The 19,501-nt window shown below is 45.8% G+C and overlaps 1 protein-coding gene across 2 annotated transcripts in view; it reads right to left on the reverse strand.

Moving 5' to 3' along the window:
- Positions 1-480: 480 nt before the first annotated feature.
- SKOR1 (SKI family transcriptional corepressor 1) overlaps positions 481-19,501 on the reverse strand; it is an 83,906-nt gene continuing 64,885 nt past the window's right edge. For both annotated transcript variants that reach the window (XM_082253007.1, XM_082253006.1), the window contains 3 exons: positions 18,411-18,485; positions 14,972-15,037; positions 481-1,186 (listed from right to left, as the gene is read on the reverse strand). In XM_082253007.1, the coding sequence (XP_082109133.1) occupies positions 1,077-1,186; positions 14,972-15,037; positions 18,411-18,485 (251 nt within the window). In that variant the 3' untranslated portion in view covers positions 481-1,076. The remainder of the gene's footprint in view (positions 1,187-14,971; positions 15,038-18,410; positions 18,486-19,501) is intronic.

Below are 19,501 nucleotides of genomic sequence, written 5' to 3' on the forward strand. Positions count from 1 at the left end.
TGGCCCTCCAGATGTTCAGAAACTACAATTACCATCATGTCTAGTTATGTTTGTGAATGTCAAGAGATTTACAAAGCCTCATGGGACATGTAGTTCCGCAACAGCTGGAGGGCCGTAGTTTGGACACCCCTGGTATAGGGGCTTCAGAAGGGTGAACCTCATAATATAGACTTTAGAAAAAAATATATTTATAAAGAAACTCCACCAAAACTGTAAACTTTGTTCCTTTTGGTGGACATTGCTGTTTTGCTTCTCCAGTGACGATTCCACAGTTCTGGCCGGGTCTTGTTCTTGAATCTGAAAGAAACCCGTATAGACCCAACCGAAAAATCTGTGAGTTCTCCAATCTACCACTCCGAGTACAAAGAACACAAATGCAGCAAGTTTCATTTATTTAAGAACAAAATTCACTTATACAGCTTTTTTTTTTTTTTGTGTGTTTTTTTTTCTTTTTTTTTTTACCTTTAGAACAAATGGAGTTTCTGTTTTGTACACAAGTTGGCGGATTTCTCCTTAAAGTGCTCTTATTACATCATCCAAAATACAAAAGATGGTAAAACCAAACAAAATATAGAAAATAATCCCAATAACTTAAAAAAATACTGCTTTAATAAGAATCACAGTACATAAATATCCATTGCACGTGGCCACTCTACCACCAATGACCCCCTAGTGTCACACGTCTTCTGGTGCCGGAGGAGCGCTCTCTCTGTTACAACTGATGTTCAGCCGGAACATACAGAATAGGAGTTAAAACAATTAATACATTGAACTTTTTTTTTTCTTTTTTTTTTTTGCAAGAGTCATTTATATATATATTTATATATATTTATATTATATATATGTGTCGTTTATACACAAAGCCTTATAATACATGGTTGATCTGGGGATCATTCCTGGCTCAGATTCCTCAGTGCACAGACGTCCTGCTGTTTGCTGTACAATATTTACAAGTTGGCCCATCGTCTCAGGGAGGGAGGATTCCCCCCGGGCCGGTTTGCGGGTCACGCGTGGGTTGTCCTTCACATGGAGGCAGGGAATGGCTTGGTTTGTGTGGAGATGATTCCCTGTCTCTCTCAGGGGGCTGGAGGGTACATCAGTTTTCGTGGTGCCCAGATGTAGCTCAGTGGGGCCGGACTGGAGGTCTGAAGGAAGAGTTCTCTGTGTAGGCTCTTGGTGTCAGCATCTTGGAAGAGAACAAATGGACAACGTTAGAGCTCAGATAATGTTCAGGCATAGCTTGACATACATTTCAATCATGATAAGAAACATCTACAGTCTTTCTCAATCTTCAAACCCTAGAGCAGGGCTCTCCAAACCTTCTAAACAAAGGTCTAGATTGTTGTCCTTCAGACTTTAGGGGGGCCAGAGTGTGGCCCTTACACAGTGTCTCAGGCTTGAGGTCAGTGGGAAAAAAAATGATATAATGCAGAAACAGTGCCCCATAAATGTTGTTAGTGGGAGAAATGGTGCCCCATAAATGTTGTTAGTGGGAGAAATGGTGCCCCATCATTGACTTTAATGGGAAGAATGGTGCCCCATCATTGGTGTCAATGGGAAGAATGGTGCCCCATCTTTGGTGTCAATGGGAAGAATGGTATCCCATCATTGATATCAATGGGGAGAATGGTGCTCCATCATTGATGTCAATGGGAAGAATGGTGCCCCATCTTTGGTGTCAATGGGAAGAATGGTGTCCCATTTTTGGTGTCAATGGGAAGAATGGTGTCCCATCATAAGTGTCAATGGGAAGAATGGTGCCCCATCATTGGTGTCAATGGGAGGTATTATGCCCCATCATTGGTGTCAATGTGAAGAATGGTGTCCCATCTTTGGTGTCAATGGGAAGAATGGTATCCCATCATTGGTATCAATGGGAAGGATGGTGCTCCATCATTGATGTCAATGGGAAGAATGGTGTCCCATCTTTGGTGTCAATGGGAAGAATGGTGTCCCATCATTAGTGTCAATGGGAAGAATAGTGCCCCATCATTGGTGTCAATGGGGGGAATTATGCCCCATCATTGGTGTCAATGGGGGGAATTATGCCCCATCATTGGTGTTAATGGGAAGAATGGTGCCCTATCTTTGGTGTCAATGGGAAGAATGGTATCCCATCATTGGTATCAATGGGAAGAGTGGTGCTCCATTATTGATGTCAATGGGAAGAATGGTGTCCCATCTTTGGTGTCAATGGGAAGAACGGTGTCCCAGCTTTGGTGTCAATGGGAAGAACGGTGTCCCATCATTAGTGTCAATGGGAAGAATGGTGCCCCATCATTGGTGTCAATGGGAGGAATTATGCCCCATCATTGGTGTTAATGGGAAGAATGGTGCCCCATCTTTGGTGTCAATGGGAAGAATGGTATCCCATCATTGGTATCAATGGGAAGAGTGGTGCTCCATTATTGATGTCAATGGGAAGAATGGTGCCCCATCATTGATGTCAATGGGAAGAATGGTGCCCCATCTTTGGTGTTAATGATAAGAATGGTGCCCCATCATTTATGTCTAGGGGAAGAATGGTGCCCCATCATTGGTGTTAATGGGAAGAATGGTGGCCCATTGTTGGTGTCAGTAAAAGCAATATTGCCCTATTATTGGTGTCAGTGGGAGAAATAGTGCCCTATTCTTGGTGTCAGTTTGAGAAATAGCCCCCTATTGTTGGGGCACACCACATCATTGGTGTTAGTGGGAAAAATAGTGCCTCGTATCAGTAGGAGGAATAGTGATCCAAGGGCCGGATAAAGGCAAGCAAAGGGCCGCAGTTTGGAGACCACTGCCGTAGAGGAACCCTTGAAATGATTTTCAGGTCTCAGTGAACCCATTGTAGGCAGGGGTTAAGCCCCTGCATGGTTACGTCCCGCCTACGGGTGTGTCATGGGGGTGGGTCACCTTGTTACGTACATATATTAGCTGCTTAGGGTGACGTGTTGGAAGAACTCGTCTCTAAAGGACATTAGGTAGGGTGAAAAAAACTTAGAAGAGGCTCCTCCTGGGTAGGCCTTTGTATACTCCTATTTAAAGGGACTTAAATTAAGGATTACTACTGGAGGAATTTAACAATATGGAAAGACTGTGTGAAACCCCTGGTTCTTCTGAGTTGTGTAAAGAGATGGAGAAGAGGAAAAGGAGCTTGGCAATATACTGGTTCACAAAAAGCATCTGAAAAGAAAAACCAGAGAACCTCAGGTATATGTGGTGGCCAGGAGATCTAGAATTGCTGAGATGGCAGAATGGCTTCATAATACAGGTATGTGCATTCCCTGCCCAGGTCTTGCGATAAGGAGAACAAGGGAGGGACCCTTGGCCAGCTTGGCGGGAGACGGCGGCACATTCAGGCCACTTGCACCGTGCTAAAACAAAGTCATCAGGGCCCAGTGGGAAAAAATGCTCCTTATTTTGGTAGTCAGAGAGAAGAACGCCCCCATTACAGTGATGGTCAGAATGCCACCCTTACAGTCAACTAAAAAATATCATTAGTGCCATGCAGCTGGTGATGGCCCTGGAACTATGAAGCCACCATCAGATGGGAGGTCAAAAAGTCACAGCTCAAGGAGCCCCTAGCAACCGCTGGGGAAACCCTGAATTGGACCCCGATTGAGAATGGTGAGCAACATGACAAACCTAAAATTTACACTACACTATAGCACTCCGTATAGCACTCCTTATTTAAAGCGGTACAGTATATAACCCAAAAACAATTATTGATTATATTTCAGCTTACCAATTCTTAGATATGGTGGCTGCATTAGTTCTCTTTTTTTCCAATCTAAATTTTTTGATTTTCAGATAAAGAGAAAACAAGGGGTACAGAACATAAGGAAAGGGAAGGGTACAGAGGACATCATATAGGCGTATTATAACAATGATAGAAGCATAAGCACAGAACCTCAACTCGTCTTAAGCATGCATTGCCGCCAGTAACTGCAATTCAGCTTGGGAGTAGCAAATAGAGTGAGTTTTGGTAGTTTTGGTAGATTTATAGGGAGAAGTGGTGGGAACAAATTCCCCAAAAAATATGTATGGGGAAAAGCAAGCCTTAGGTTAACCACTTCTGGACCGGAAGGATTTGCCCCTTAATGACCTCGCCATTTTTGGTGATTCGGCACTGCATTACTTTAACTGACAATTGCACGGTCATGCAACGCTGTACCCAAATAAAATTGATGTCTTTTTTTCCCCATAAACAGAGCTTTCTTTCGGTGGTATTTGATCACCTGTGCGATTTTTGTTTATTGCGCTATAAATAAAAATAGCGACAATTCTGAAAAAAAAAAAACGATATTTTTCACTTTCCGCTATATATCATTCCCCAAAAAAAATTTTAAAAATCTAATTTTTTTTCATCATTTTAGGCCAATTTGTTTTCTGCTACATATTGTGTATAAAAAAAATCCCAATAAGTGTATTTTGATTGGTTTGAGCAAAAGTTATCGCGTCTACAAACTAGGGGGAAGATTTATGTCATTTTTATTTATTTTTTTACTAGCAATGGCGGCGATCTGCGATTTTTAGCGGGACTGCGACATTGCGGTGGACAGATCAGACCGCTAACTGACATTTTTGACACTTTTGGGGGGGACCAGTGACATTACTACAGTAATCAGTGCTAAAAATATGAACTGTTACTGTACTAATGACACTGGCAGGGAAGGGGTTAACCCCGGGGTGATCAAAGGGTTAAGTGTGAGCCTAGGGGGTGTTGTCTAACTGTATGGGGGAGGGACTTGTGAAATGAACACAGAGACCTGTGTTCCCAAATAGGAGGATCACAGGCGCTCTGTGTTCATTTCAGAGAGAACAACGGTCAGCTGTGTTTACAACAGCTGGCTGATGTTCTCTCTCGACGGGGAGCGATCGCGGGTCCCCGGCCCCGTGGATCGGCATCCTTGCTGCCTAGTGGAGCCCAGGAGCGGTTCGCACAGCTGGGCCAGCCTGTTACAGCATATCTGCGGCGGGCGGTTGGCAAGTGGTTAAAGTATAATTAAAGGCGAAACTTTTTTTTTTTAGTTTTGGATAGAGTAGAGAGGGACTACAATCCCTGTCAGGTTTATATTGCTGTCTGTATCCCTGTTAGGAAGATTCATCTTTCCACCTTCAGCCTTTCCTAGCAAATTAACAATTCCAAGTACATATTCATAGTACACTAAAAAGCACTTAGCTTCTGTTATAGCTGGTCCACAATTTCCTCCTTGAACAGGATTTTTAGGCAGTAAAGTGTATCTAAAGGCCAACTTTTTTTTTGAATAGAGTGGAGATGGAATAGAACCCATGTCAGGTGTTTATTGCTGTCTGTGTCCCTGTAAGCGCCAGTTCACACTACCGCGGCGCTACTTCGGGTGGCGACCTCGGATCGGCCGCCACGGACTTCATAACATTGAAGTCTATGGCGGTCGCCTCTTGGTCGCCCCAAAGAAGCTCCGGACCCTTTTTCTAGGTCGGAGCGACTTGTGTCGCTCCTATTAGAACGGGTCCGCAGCTTCCCTATGGGAGGCGGCCTGCGGCGACCTGTGAGGCGACCAGGTCGCCTCACAGGTCGCCCTAGTGTGAACCGGCACTTAGAGAGATTCATTCTCTCTAGTTGTCCTGTTTACCATTATCAACAAAAAAATGAAAGCAACAGAAATTCCAAATTTTGGGTTGCCTCCAGAAGAGTAATAAAGGGGAAATACTTCAATGGGGACACTAGATTAGTTTAGATTAGATTACTAGTTACCCTCAAGAATAACGGTGTTAAGTAACGCCGTTTACTTTAACGCAGTTACTACCATCACTGCTGGCCATATTACCGGGTGAAAATAAAGAGAAAAATGCCTAAAGCAAGAAAACTAATGCAGCCACCACAACCACATCTAAGAATTGGTAAACTGCAATATGTTACATTTCTGTTTCACAGTGTAATACCACTTTAAACTTCAGTCAACACAGAAAACAGTGCTTATGTCCATTTAATGTTTTTATTTTTATGTCAGAGCTCCAGAAGTGCCCTTATTGACATTTAAAGCTTTGCAGATTCCAATCTCAAGGCCCGTACACACGTACCGATCGTCGGCATACAAACGTCGGTGGACGAAGGATCTGCCGATTGTACGCGTGTTAGTATGGTGCCTCCGACAGATGTCTGCGCACAATCCGCGGACAAAAGTCTTTCGTGCAAACATGAAAATATTTGTATGCCGACACCAGAACGGACGATTGTTCGCCTGTCAGTACACAATTCGGCCGACAGACCGCAGATTTGCAAGACTGGGCATGCTCAGAAAATAGAAAACACAGGGAAAGTTAACCATTACATGACATCACTTCTGCAGTCGGCGGACAAAATTCTTGTGCTGTCCTTGTGCTGTCTTTGCACTTTTCAGCAGACACCGACATCCCGGGGAGAAAAGAGGAACATTTGTATGCCGACCATCGGTACGTGTGTACGGGGCTTCACTGCTAGGAAAGCGGTTGGCTGTTCGGAGATTCCTGTCATTGTGCACATATGGCCATTGCAATATTTAGGTGATGACATCACCAGCATCCCTGCCCCTTTTTTTTAACTTTAGTTGTCAACTGGGGAATCTCCTGGCTAGCAGCTCAGGGCCGCAAGAAGGGGTGGGCAGAAGGGAAGGTTTCCTTGGGCACTGTGGTATTATGTGAGGTGGGGGGGCACCACGAGAAGATGGGAGGGGGGTATTTGTGTTGGGAGGGGGAAGTTGGAGGGTAGCAGAGGATAAGAATTGCTCTAGGAAGGGAAGGGAAATTAGGAGGGGTAGGAATGGTGATTTGGGGGGATTTGTGTTGGGGGAGGGATTGGAGGAAGAGGATTTGTAGGGTTTGTGGTAGAAGAGGTGATATGGTAGAGGGGTGAGGGAAATTGTGCTAGGTGGGAATTTTTTAAATGTTTTTTTACTTTTTTTGGAGGGGGGATTTGTGCTATTAGGGATAAATCGGATGATTTGTACTAGAGGGGGAAATTGGGGGGGGGCAGTATTTGTGCTAGGAGGGGGAAATTGGAGTAGGGTAGAGGGTTTGCGCTCAAGGGGAAATTTGGGGTGGAGGATTTGTGCTAGGAGGGGGGAATGGGAGTGGGAGGAGAGGATTTGTGCTCGGAGGGGAAATTGGGGGGTATTTGTGTTAGGAGGGGGGAATGGGACTGGGGGAAGAGGATTTGTGCTTGGAGGGGAAATTAGGGGGGGGGTGGGTTTGTGCTAGGAGGGGGGAATGGGAGTTAGGGGAGAGGATCTGTGCTCGGAGGGGAAATTTGGGGGGGGTGTACTAGGAGAGGGGAATGGGAGTTGGAGGAGAGGATATGTGATCAGAAGGGAAATTTGAGGGTTCTTCTTTTTGGGGGGGGGGGGGTTGTGCTGGGGGGATTTGGTTACAGAAAGGATTTAAGCTTGGAGGGGGGATGGGGGCAAAGGTTTGTGCTGGCAGTGGGGTTTTCAGCAGGGGGGAGCAGATTTGTACTGGAAGAAGGGGGAATTTTTGCTTTAAGGTGGAGAATGGAGATTAGTGTTCAATCTTTTTTTTTTTTTTGGGGGGGGGGGGTATTGCTGACACATAATGCATCTTAGGGGTGGGGGGTTGCAGTTTGGTATGTTTGCCATGGGCTCTAGATGACCTTGTCCTTGCACTGCAGCAGTTGAATGGGAATAAGTCATCGGTTGCTATGAAGCTAGCAGCCGCCGGCATCCTAGCAACTACAAGCCCAGCTTTCCCAGCACATACATGCTCCACTCTGTGCACTGGGATCTCTCTTTATGTCAACTCAGAGTTGGTCTTAATTACCGCCACCTTTCCAATCTGCAAACTGGTGGTGAATTTATTTGTTGCAGCAGCAGCTTCTTGAAGGGGCGGCAATAAGAAGCCCCTAAATGTGGCACATGCGTCACAAAGCTTTATTCAGCTGTAGCAAGGCTTTCCTGAATGAGGCGCAGGCAATTTTAAAGGGATTATGCTACCAAAAAAGTGTGATAATTGCTTTAGTGAGGTCCCCACAAAGCATCTACAAAAGCTCCTGGGTTGCATGTATGACTTTGTTGCTTCAATAGGACGAAATGCGATGGTGACCATTTGACTACATCAAAAAAACAACTTCAGCTGTTCCTCGGGCACAATTATTTTGCCAGTAGTTCTTCTTTAACCACTTTACCACTGGAGGATTTTCCTGCTTTACGTCCAGGCCACTTTTTGCGATTCGGCACTGTGCGACTTTAACTGACAATTGCGCGGTCATGCACCCAAACGAAATGTATGTCCTTTTTTCCCCACAAACAGAGCTTTCTTTTGCTGGTATTTGATCACCTCTGTGCTTTTCATTTTTTGTGATATTAGTAAAAAAAAGCGACAATTTTGAAATTTACTTTGACAGTTAAAAAATATCCAATATATTCAATTTTTGTCAAATATTTAGGCCAAAATGTATTTAGCTACATGTCTTTGACAAAAAAATTCTCAATAAGCGTATTTTTAACCGCTTTAAGACCGGAAGATTTTACCCCATTCCTGACCAGGCCATATTTTGCGATTCGGCACTGTGTTATTTTAACAGACATTAAATTGATGTCATTTTTTCCCCCACAAATAGAGCTTTCTTTTGGTGATATTTGATCACCTGTGCGATTTTTACCTTTTGCGCTATAAACAAAAAAAGAGCGACAATTCTGAAAAAATAACAATACTTTTCAAATTTTTTTATATGAAATTCCCCAAAAAATGTAAAAATCTATTTTTTTTAACATTTTAGGCCAATTTGTTTTCTGCTACATGTTTTTGGTAAAAAAAAAAATCGCAATAAGTGTATTTTGATTGGTTTGCGCAAAAGTTATCGCAGCTACTAAGATTTATGTCATTTTTATTGGTTTTTTTTTTTTAACTAGTAATGGCGGCGATCTGCAATTTTTTTTGCGGGAATGCAACATTTCGGCGGACAGATCGGACCCTTGACTGACATTTTTTACACTTTTGGGGTTACCAGTGACATTACTACAGTAATCAGTGCTATAAATATGCACTGTTACTGTAAAAATGACACTGGCAGGGAAGGGGTTAACTTTTATTGGTGATCAAGGGGTTAATGTATGCCTGGTGCTTACTGACATGTGTGGGGGGAGGGGACTGTGTGACACAGGGACAGATCGCAGGTTGAGCTATGCTGAATCCTGCAATCTGTCCCTGCCTGTCACTTAGGAGATCCGCCCGCTTGTGTAAACACTCGATCCCCGATCACCACCGCTCCTCCCCTGGCTCGACTGAATACAGCGGGAGCGAGCCTCCGGCGGCGTGCGTGCGCCGCCCACACGGAGAGGAGTCCAGTAACGTAGACCTACGTGGCTGGACGATAACGAACCACTTTGCCGCAGTAGGCTCAATGTGAGAAGTCGGCAAGTGGTTAAAGTGGCTCTGTCATGAGAGACGCATGGGGTTGCCAATGGCTAATATGGCCACATGGCTTATTAGGTCAATGCCATTGGCCACATATGGCCAAATTGGGGACAATGGTGTCACAAGAATTTCCACCTCTTTGTGTAGGGGGCAGGAATTCCCTGGATACAGCTGATTGGGCGGCAGTGGGGGGCGCAATTCAAGGTTCAGTCCAATCCCAATCACGGTCCAAAACCGAACTCATCCCGATTTATTACACGTATGTGTACTGGTCACACTTGTACAACTTGTCCTGAAACTTGGGACTGCAGAGTTACATGACAAGTCGTACCCTATGATTTCCAATGAGTACCGTTCATATCTGTGTGATTTCCAAGTCACAGCGACTTCAAAGTAGTCCCTGCACTACTTTGGTCCGACTTTGATGCGACTTGAGGTCCAGAGACCTCAAGCTTACACAGGCATTGCTTCAAGTTGCGGCAAAGTCGCACGACTTTCAGGTTGCACCAGTGTGAAAGGGACCTTACCCATACGTGCAGTGTATATAATGGGTACCTTATTTTTGTATTACCCCCATTTCCTCTGTTAGAAAGCCATTCCTATTTCCACCCTCTGCTATGTAGCCCTTTGATAGATCCTCATAGATCCATTATATGTGCTGTTCCTCTAATCCCCAATACCTTACAGTATTTTGATAATCCCCCAATAATTATTTTTCCTTGGTAAATTCTTTAATTAATGAGACTCAGAACGGGTATATTGGCATAGGACACACGCCACTAATTCCATAGAGTTGTTATGGCATTGCGATACTCCATGTCCATGGAGTAGAGGGAAGGGAAACAAAATCCTGAATCTATTTTACCATTTATTATCAGGGTGGGGAGTGGGAAAGGGGGAAGGTGTGGGGGGGGGGGGGGGAGCGATGGTGTGCAAAGGGAAATAGAAAGCCGATATCAGAGTGGATGTTGGGGGGGGGGCAATAAATGGAGGGAGACGGGGAGGATAAGTGTTATGGGAGGTAGGGGAGAAAGGTAAGCAGAGGGAAGAGCAAGGGGAGGAGTAGTGACAGGACAGGGTGTGTAGGAGATGGAGTGGGTGGTAAACACTAGGGTGAGTTGCAATGGATCAGGTCTGCACTAGGATGAGGTGCAATGGATCAGATGGGCACTAGGGTAAGGTGCAATGGATCAGGTGGGCACTATAGTGAGGTGCAATGGATTAGGTGGGCACTATAGTGAGGTGCACTGGATCAGGTGGGTACTATGGTGAGGTGCAATGGATTAGGTGGGCCAGAGGCGTAACTAGAACCTTCAGGGCCCTGATGCAAGTAACCATGAAGGGCCCCCCAGACCCCTGGCCGGGGCCCTTACCTTCAAGCCCAGGGCTCTTCCCACTAATCCTGGGGCTCTTTACACTCGTTGCATGGCCTTTTATTACGGTCCCACAGCAGGATTCTTTCACAAGTTCTGCAGTGGGCCCCCTTCCTGCAATCTTGTGGGCCCACTTCCTGCAATCTTGGGGCCTCCCCACAGTGGTGCAATGCCAGGGTCCGGTCGCAAGTGTGACCTTTGCGATCCTGGAAGTTCACCCACTGGTTTGCTACCGGGCCCCCTGGAGCATGGGGCCCGGTAGCGATTGCAACCCCTGCAACCCCTGTAGTTACGCCCCTGAGGTGGGCACTAGCGTGAGGTGCAATGGATCAGGTGAGCACTAGGGTGAGGTGCAATGGATCAGGTAGGCACTAGGATGAGGTGCAATGGATCAGATGGGCACTAGGATGAGGTGCAATGGATCAGATGGGCACTAAGATGAGGTGCAATGGATCAGGTGAGCACTAGGATGAGGTGCAATGGATCAGGTGAGCACTATGGGGAGGTGCAATGGATCAGGTAGGCACTAGCAGGAGGTGCAATGGATCAGGTAGGCACTAGGATGAGGTGCAATGGATCAGGTGGGCATTATGGTGAGGTGCAATGGATCAGGTGGGCACTAGGGTGAGGTGCAATGGATCAGGTGGGCACTAGGGTGAGGTGCAATGGATCAGGTGGGCACTAGGGTGAGGTGCAATGGATCATGTGGGCACTAGGGTGAGGTGCAATGAATTAGGAATCTCAATGAAGAAAGGCTACACCAGCTTCTGAGAACATAGAATCACTCCAATAAAACCATGCCATGCAGTGCCGGGACTAGGTCATCCAGAACCCAGGGCAAACATGGTAAACTGCAGCCCAGCCCCCCCCCCCCCCCAGATGTATGAGTGAGCATTAATATGTGTCAGCAAAAATCCCCCCCACAAACACTGAGCACTAATCCACATGCTTAAACCCCCCCCCCCCCCGCATCCCAGTACAAATCTGCCCCGCTGAAATCCCCCCTCTCAGCACAAATCTTTGCCCCCCAGCTCAAATGCCCCCCCCCCCCATTCCAAAAAAGAAAACATATCTCTCCTGGCACAAATCCTCTACCCCTAAAATTTCCCCTCTTAATACACATCCCCCCCCCCACACTTAAAAATCCTCCCCTCCCAGCACAAATTACACAAATTACCCTCCTAGCAGAAATCTTCTTCCCCCAACCCCCCTCCCAACACAAATTCCCCTAAATCGCTACTCTTAGCATTCCCCCAAATTTTCCCTCCAAGTACAACACTTATCCCCTGCCAACCCCCCCCCCCCCCTCTCCCAAATTCCCGGTTCCAATACAAATCCCCCCCCCACTTCACATGATACCACAGTGCCCAGGGCAGCCACCCCTCCGGGCCAACCCCTTGTCCAAGGCCTGATGTCATGTCTGTTTAGGGAGGAGAGAATGAGGTCTTCCATTTGCCTAATATCTTCTACTCTATGTAGCCATAAAAATAATGAGAAAGGGGGATCTCTCAGTTTCTAGGGGGTGCAGAATTAGAGGGAGACAGGGTGAGGAGGAGTGGCATGGAAGGGAGGGCAGTATAAGGGGGTAGGGGAGAAAGGTAAGCAGAGGGAAGAGCAAAGGGAGAGGTGGTGATGGGGCAGGGTGTGAAAGATGGGGCGGGTGGTGAATGAAGGGGTGGGGGTGTGGACTCTAGCGGGCACTAGGGTGAGGTGCAATAGATCAGGTGGGCACTAGGGTGAGGTACAATAGATCAGGTGGGCACTAGGGTGAGGTGCAATAGATCAGGTGGGCACTAGGGGGAAGTGCAATAGATCAGGTGGGCACTAGGGTGAGGTGCAATAGATCAGATGGGCACGAGGGTGAGGTGCAATAGATCAGGTGGGCACTAGAGTGAGGTGCAATAGATCAGGTGGGCACTAGGGTGAAGTGCAATAGATCAGGAGGGCACTAGGGTGAGGTGCAATAGATCAGATGGGCACTAGCGGGGAGGTGAAATAGATCAGGTGGGCACTAGGGTGAGGTGAAATAGATCAGGTAGGCACTAGGGTGAGGTGCAATAGATCAGGAATCTCCATGACAAAGGGATTTACCAACTTCCAAGAACACAGAATCAGTCCAATAAAACCATGTACTTGTGTGATATACATATATTTTTGGGAGGAGAGAACAAGGTCTTCCATTTGCCTAATATCAGTATAAGGGGGTAGGGGAGAAAGGTAAGCAGAGGGAAGAGCAAATGGAGGGGTGGTGACGGGGCAGGGTGTGAAAGAGATTGGGCGGGTGGTGAATGGAGGGTGGGGGTGTGGGCTCAATCATGTGGGCACTAGGGTGAGGTGCAATAGATCACATGGGCACTAGGGTGAGGTGCAATAGATCAGGTGGACACTAGGGTGAGGTGCAACAGATCAGGTGGGCACTAGGGTGAGGTGCAACAGATCAGGTGGGCACTAGGGTGAAGTGCAATAGATCAGGTGGGCACTAGGGTGAGGTGCAATAGATCAGGTGGGCACTAGGGTGAGGTGCAATAGATCAGATGGGCACTAGAGTGAGGTGCAATAGATCAGATGGGCACTAGCGGGGAGGTGAAATAGATCAGGTGGGCTGCGGGCACTAGGGTGAGGTGAAATAGATCAGGAATCTCCATGACAAAGGGATTTACCAACTTCCAAGAACACAGAATCAGTCCAATAAAACCATGTACTTTGCTATGTGATATATATATATTTTTGTGAGGAGAGAACAAGGTCTTCCATTTGCCTAATATCAGTATAAGGGGGTAGGGGAGAAAGGTAAGCAGAGGGAAGAGCAAATGGAGAGGTGGTGACGGGGCAGGGTGTGAAAGAGATTGGGCGGGTGGTGAATGGAGGGGTGGGGGTGTGGGCTCAATCATGTGGGCACTAGGGTGAGGTGCAATAGATCACATGGGCACTAGGGTGAGGTGCAATAGATCAGGTGGGCACTAGGGTGAGGTGCAACAGATCAGGTGGGCACTAGGGTGAGGTGCAATAGATCAGATGGGCACTAGGGTGAGGTGCAATAGATCAGATGGGCACTAGGGTGAGGTACAATAGATCAGGTGGGCACTAGCGGTGAGGTGCAATAGATCAGGTGGGCACTAGGGTGAGGTGCAATAGATCAGGTGGGCACTAGGATGGGGTACAATAGATCAGGTGGGCACTAGGATGAGGTGCAATAGATCAGGTGGGCACTAGGGTGAGGGGCAATAGATCAGGTGGGCACTATGGTGAGGTGCAATAGATCAGATGGGCACTAGAGTGAGGTGCAATAGATCAGGTGGGCACTAGAGTGAGGTGCAATAGATCAGATGGGCACTAGAGTGAGGTGCAATAGATCAGGTGGGCACTAGGGCAAGGTGCAATAGATCAGGTGGGCACTAGGGTGAAGTGCAATAGATCAGGTGGGCACTAGGGTGAAGTGCAATAGATCAGGTGGGCACTAGGGTGAGGTGCAATAGATCAGGTGGGCACAAGGGTGAGGTGCAATAGATCAGATGGGCACTAGGGTGAGGTGCAGTAGATCAGGTGGGCACTAGGGTGAGTTGCAATAGATCAGGTGGGCACTAGGGTGAGGTGCAATAGATCAGGTGGGCACTAGGGTGAGGCGCAATAGATCAGGAATCTCCATGACAAAGGGCTTTACCAACTTCCAAGAACACAGAATCAGTCCAATAAAACCATGTACTTTGCTATGTGATATATATATATATTTTTGGGAGGAGAGAACAAGGTCTTCCATTTGCCTAATATCTTCTACTTTGTGTTGCCACAAAGATATCAAGGGAGTAGGGAGGGTGTCTCTTCATTTCAAGGGGAAGTAGGATTTGGCAGCATTACAGAGGTGGCCAAGAATGGATTTTAATGGGGATGATATATTGGAGCAATAGGAAGATAGCTGGATCATTTGGAATGGGGAAATCAGTTAATTTTTGGGAGATTTCTCTGACCTTCTTGCTGCATAATTACTTTAGTGTTTGAATGGAATTGCACGTTCACCTTCCACTGTCTACTCAACAAACGTTGTCCCTCTCTTATCTGTGTGCCTCGAATTTCCTAATTTCCTTCTCCGCACAATGACTTCTATAAAAACACCATTGCTCCCCGTACGTTCTCTGTGTCTATGGAGTCCCACTCGTTCTGTATGCACAGTTTTTATACACTTTAAATTGCTCTGTGACACACTTTTCTCCTGTCTCCTTTGTTAATACCTTTTAATTTCTGCTGGATGGCATAGCGTGCTTTCCTCTCCTGATCCAGTTCATTACACAGGGTGTCTGGGGAAAAAAAAAAAAAGGAGACGTTAGCTTCTCATTCTCAATGACAGGCTCAACCCCTTCCTCGCCAGACGTGTTTCCAATCCCACCAATCTCCACCAGAACACAGTCATCCTTCTACCCATTAACTGGGTAACATATCCAAACAATGGCTTCATTTCCCCCCCACAAATAGTTTATCGAAAATTAATATACATTACAGAAGAATACACATCATTGAATAAAGGCATTACTACAAAGGATGTTAAACAGTCTACTACAAGAAGCCAACACATTTTCTGAGGTATTACTACAGAATATATATTTGTGTAGCATGACATATAGAACCATGAATCCTCAAACCTAAGAAGAGTTAATCAGTTCCTGGCAGCTAAACTTATATGGCACAAGGTTGGAGGCTAGCAAACTGAGATATCTCAAAAGTATGCGTCACAAAATATGATTTCACCATATTTCTCTTAGCAACCTCAATGCTTTTTTGGCCCCCTCGTCATTTCCTTCAATGCTTACCTCCAGGAATTCCCCCAGAACCTCTCCCACCCTCTGGAACTCCCTATGTTGTCTCTCCACCATTAGGCGAAAACCCATCGCCTCGGAGAAGCCTATCCCACCTCCATCTAACAAACTGAACTTTTCCTTTCTTCATAAACTCATCCCACCCCACAGCTATTACTTTTTGTATCACTCGGCCTGCCCTCTTATGGCGCTTTTCCACTGCATGGAACCGAACGGTTCGCTCGCTTTTGTGCTTTTCCACTGCTGGTACCGCAAGGTATGGTGTAGGAACGGTTCGGTACGGTACGGCGTCGCTTTTCCACTGCATGGAACCGAACGGTACGGCTCTCAAAAACAGTACCACCTCGATTGTGGTTCCAAGAGGTACCAAACCCGGTACCATATCCCACAATCCTTTGCATGCAGTCACTACTAGCCACTGATTGGTCAGAGATCCCACCCCGTTGTTATCCCACCCACTTAACTTTAGTACTACTTTAGTGGAAAAGCAAACCATACCGTACCGTACCGAACCGTTCCAACACCGTACCATGCGGTACCAGCAGTGGAAAAGCAAACCGGGCCAAGCAGGGCCGAGTAGAGCCGAGCCGGTACTTGCAGTGGAAAAGTGCCATTAGATTGTAAGCTCTCACGAACATTGCCCTTTGAACCCTATTCTACTGAATTGTATTGAATTGTACTTCCCTTATTTCGTATATATATGACAAATAATAATAATGTGCACATCATAGTTTCCTAAAGTCCAATGAGTCGTCTGGGAGCTTTACCCAATGGGAAACACAAGGCTGATTAGGCAACATGGGTTCATTTTTATACAAAGATTGTCAAATAGTAGTCAATTGTCCAACCAGATTTATAAGGATTCTTAAAATTATATTGAAGGCTCAGCCAGTCATTCATGTGTCTTGGTTTAATTCAAACTACCTACACTAAAAGGCACCAATGCTAAATCTGGCAATGAAGGCACAGAGGACTCCACCATGGACAACCATTTGTTATTGACTCGTCTTGATACAATCCAGACTACCTACAATAAAAGGCGCCAATTCTAAATCCAGCCATTAAGGCACGGAGGATGCAGTTATGGACAAGTAGCTGTTTTTGACTTGTCTTGATATAATTCAGACTACATATAAAAAAGACGCAAATTCTAAAGCCAGTCATGAAGGTGCAGAGGATGTCGCCACTGACAACCAGCCTTGATATAATTCAGATTATAATAAAAGTTAACCATTCTAAGTACAACCGGGAAGGTATGGAGTACACCGTTATGGACACCCAGTTGTTATTGACTCGTCTTGATACAATTCAGACATACAATAAAAGACGCCAATTCTAAATCGAGCCATGAAGGGACAGAGAATGCCACTATGGACAACCACTGTTATTGACTCGTCTTGATACAATCCGGACTACATACAATTAAATGTGCCAATTCTAAATAAAGCCATGAAGGCACTGAGGGTGCCGCTATGGACAACTAGCTGTTATTGACTTGTCTTGATATAAATTAGACTACATACAATAAAATGTGTCAATTGTAAATCCAGCCATGAAGGCATTGAGGGTGCTCCTATAGACAACTAGCTGTTATTGACTTGATATAAATTAGACTACATACAATAAAAGGTGTCAAATCTAAATCCAGTCATGAAGGATGCCGCTATGGATGGCCAGTGGATTTTGACTCACCTTGATATAATTCAGACTACATATAATTAAAGGCGCCAATTCTAAAGCCAGCCATGAAGGTGCAGAGGATGCCACCATTGACAACCAGTTGTCATTGACTAGCCTTGATTTAATTCAGACTATAATAAAAGTTGACTATTCTAAACACAACCAGAGAGGCATGGAGGACACCGTTATGGACAACCAGTTGTTATTGACTCATTTTGATACAATTCAGACATACAACGAAAGGCACCAATTTTTAATTCAACCATGGAATGTCGCAATGGACAACCATTTTTTATTGACTTGTCTTGATTTAATTAAAACTACATACACTAAAAGTTGCCAATTCTAAATTCAGCCATGAAGGCGTTGAGGATGCCGTTAGATGACCAGTTGATATTGACTCACCTTGATTTAATTCCAACTACATTCAATAAAAGTCACCAATTCTAAGTATAACCAAGAAGGCACAAAGAATGCCGCTATGGACAACCATTTGTGATTAACTCATCTTGATATAATTCAGCCTACATACAATAAAAGGCGCCAATTCTAAATCCAGCCATGAAGGAGCAGAGGACGCCGCTAAGGACAACTATTTGTGATTAACTCATCTTGATATAATTCAGCCTACATACAATAAAAGGCGCCAATTCTAAATCCAGCCATGAAGGAGCAGAGGACGCCGCTAAGGACAACCATTTGTGATTAACTTATCTTAATATCATTTAGACTCAATACAATAGAAGGAGCCAATTCTAAGTACAGCCAGGAAGGCACGGAAGACGCCGCCACGGACGAGACTGAGTTAACTGCAGACTGCTCAGCGAGACAATGCAGCGCAGTTTGTTAGAAGTGAGTTACAGTAAGGACACTGCCTGTGATTTTGTGCTGGGAGGCAGATGGATACGAGCAGAATTAAACACAATCGCAGGCATTAACACGCAGGTAATTTTACGCCTCGATTTTTAATTTAGAAACCCATGCAAATTAGTGTGCAGAGGAGTTCAATCACTGTTTGGTAATGGTGCCTGCAAGGCCCAAGTGAGGCTTGTTTGCTATGTTAAGGCTAATCAGAGGATATTAAATAAGAAAAAATAATTGTTAAATTACCTTACATTTAAACCTAAGACGAAGGAGCTGATTGTAAACAGCCTCCGATGATGGCGAAATGGCTTACCTCTCACAATCTGCAGCTGCTGGACCATCTCCTCTCTGTAGGCCAACTCCCTCTTCATCTGGTCTTGGAAATTGTCTGGGAAGAGAGGCCAGAAATCAGCTCAACAGACACAAATATCTTTACGGGTATAAGACATTAATGAAATGGGTGTAAGCTGACGTTCGCCGGTACAGCCATGACCTGACTACCCCCCCCCCCCCCCCCCCCAAGCAGCCAACAGAAGCTCCTACGGGGCCAAGCCTCATACAGTGACATTGTGAAGACAATAATCATGGCTCTTGTGTTAATCTCGCCTATGGTATTAGCATGGGACATCAATGTGTGATTGGGAACAGGCCACTTGAGACCTAATGCAAGGCTTTGACTTCACAGTTTCTGCATTTTAACTCCAAATTAATTACTTTCCTTCGCCTAAAGAATTGTTGCAGTAACAAGAGCAACATGGTACTGGCTGTGTTGCCTGTGGGAGCCAGGGGGATGAATGTACAATGAATGTCTGATCATGTATTCCCTTGTATTTCTAATCTGTTCTTGGCGGATGACCTCTTTATGTTGCAAAACTCAAGTGTGTTCTAAAGGTACTGCAGCAGGATAAAGTCAACCAGTGCCCACAGCAAAGATGCCAAACTGTGCCCCCCTCGATTGTCTTCTGCAGTTAAGATCCCTGATACTGGCACTACAGCCCAGCTTCTGCCTGTCTGACTGTTGCAAGGTGCAACCAAAAAAAACTGTTGGGTGGCCAGCTGGCACCCCCAGAAGACTGGTGCCTGGTGCAAACTGCACCCATGAACCTCCCCACCAAGTATGCCACTGGTGCAGAGAATGGACCCCACCTCTGGAGACATCACTGCTTCTCTGATCGGGCTCCTTTTCTCATGTAAAGAAGCCCACAGGCAACAGGGCAGGTCAATAAAGGATGAAAGGGGTGAGAGCAGGCTCCCAGTTCTGTTAAATGTACTTTAAGCTGCTGTTTTGCTGTAATTCCCCCAACGCAAAGACTCTGCACCCAGGACAGCTGCCCTCCTGCCCTCCTCTCCTCAACACAAAGTCTCTGCGGCCAAGACAGGTGTCCCTACTATTCCCTTCCTCCC

This window comes from Pelophylax lessonae (assembly GCF_965119305.1).
Source record: "Pelophylax lessonae genome assembly, chromosome: 4".
Taxonomy (NCBI): domain Eukaryota; kingdom Metazoa; phylum Chordata; class Amphibia; order Anura; family Ranidae; genus Pelophylax; species Pelophylax lessonae.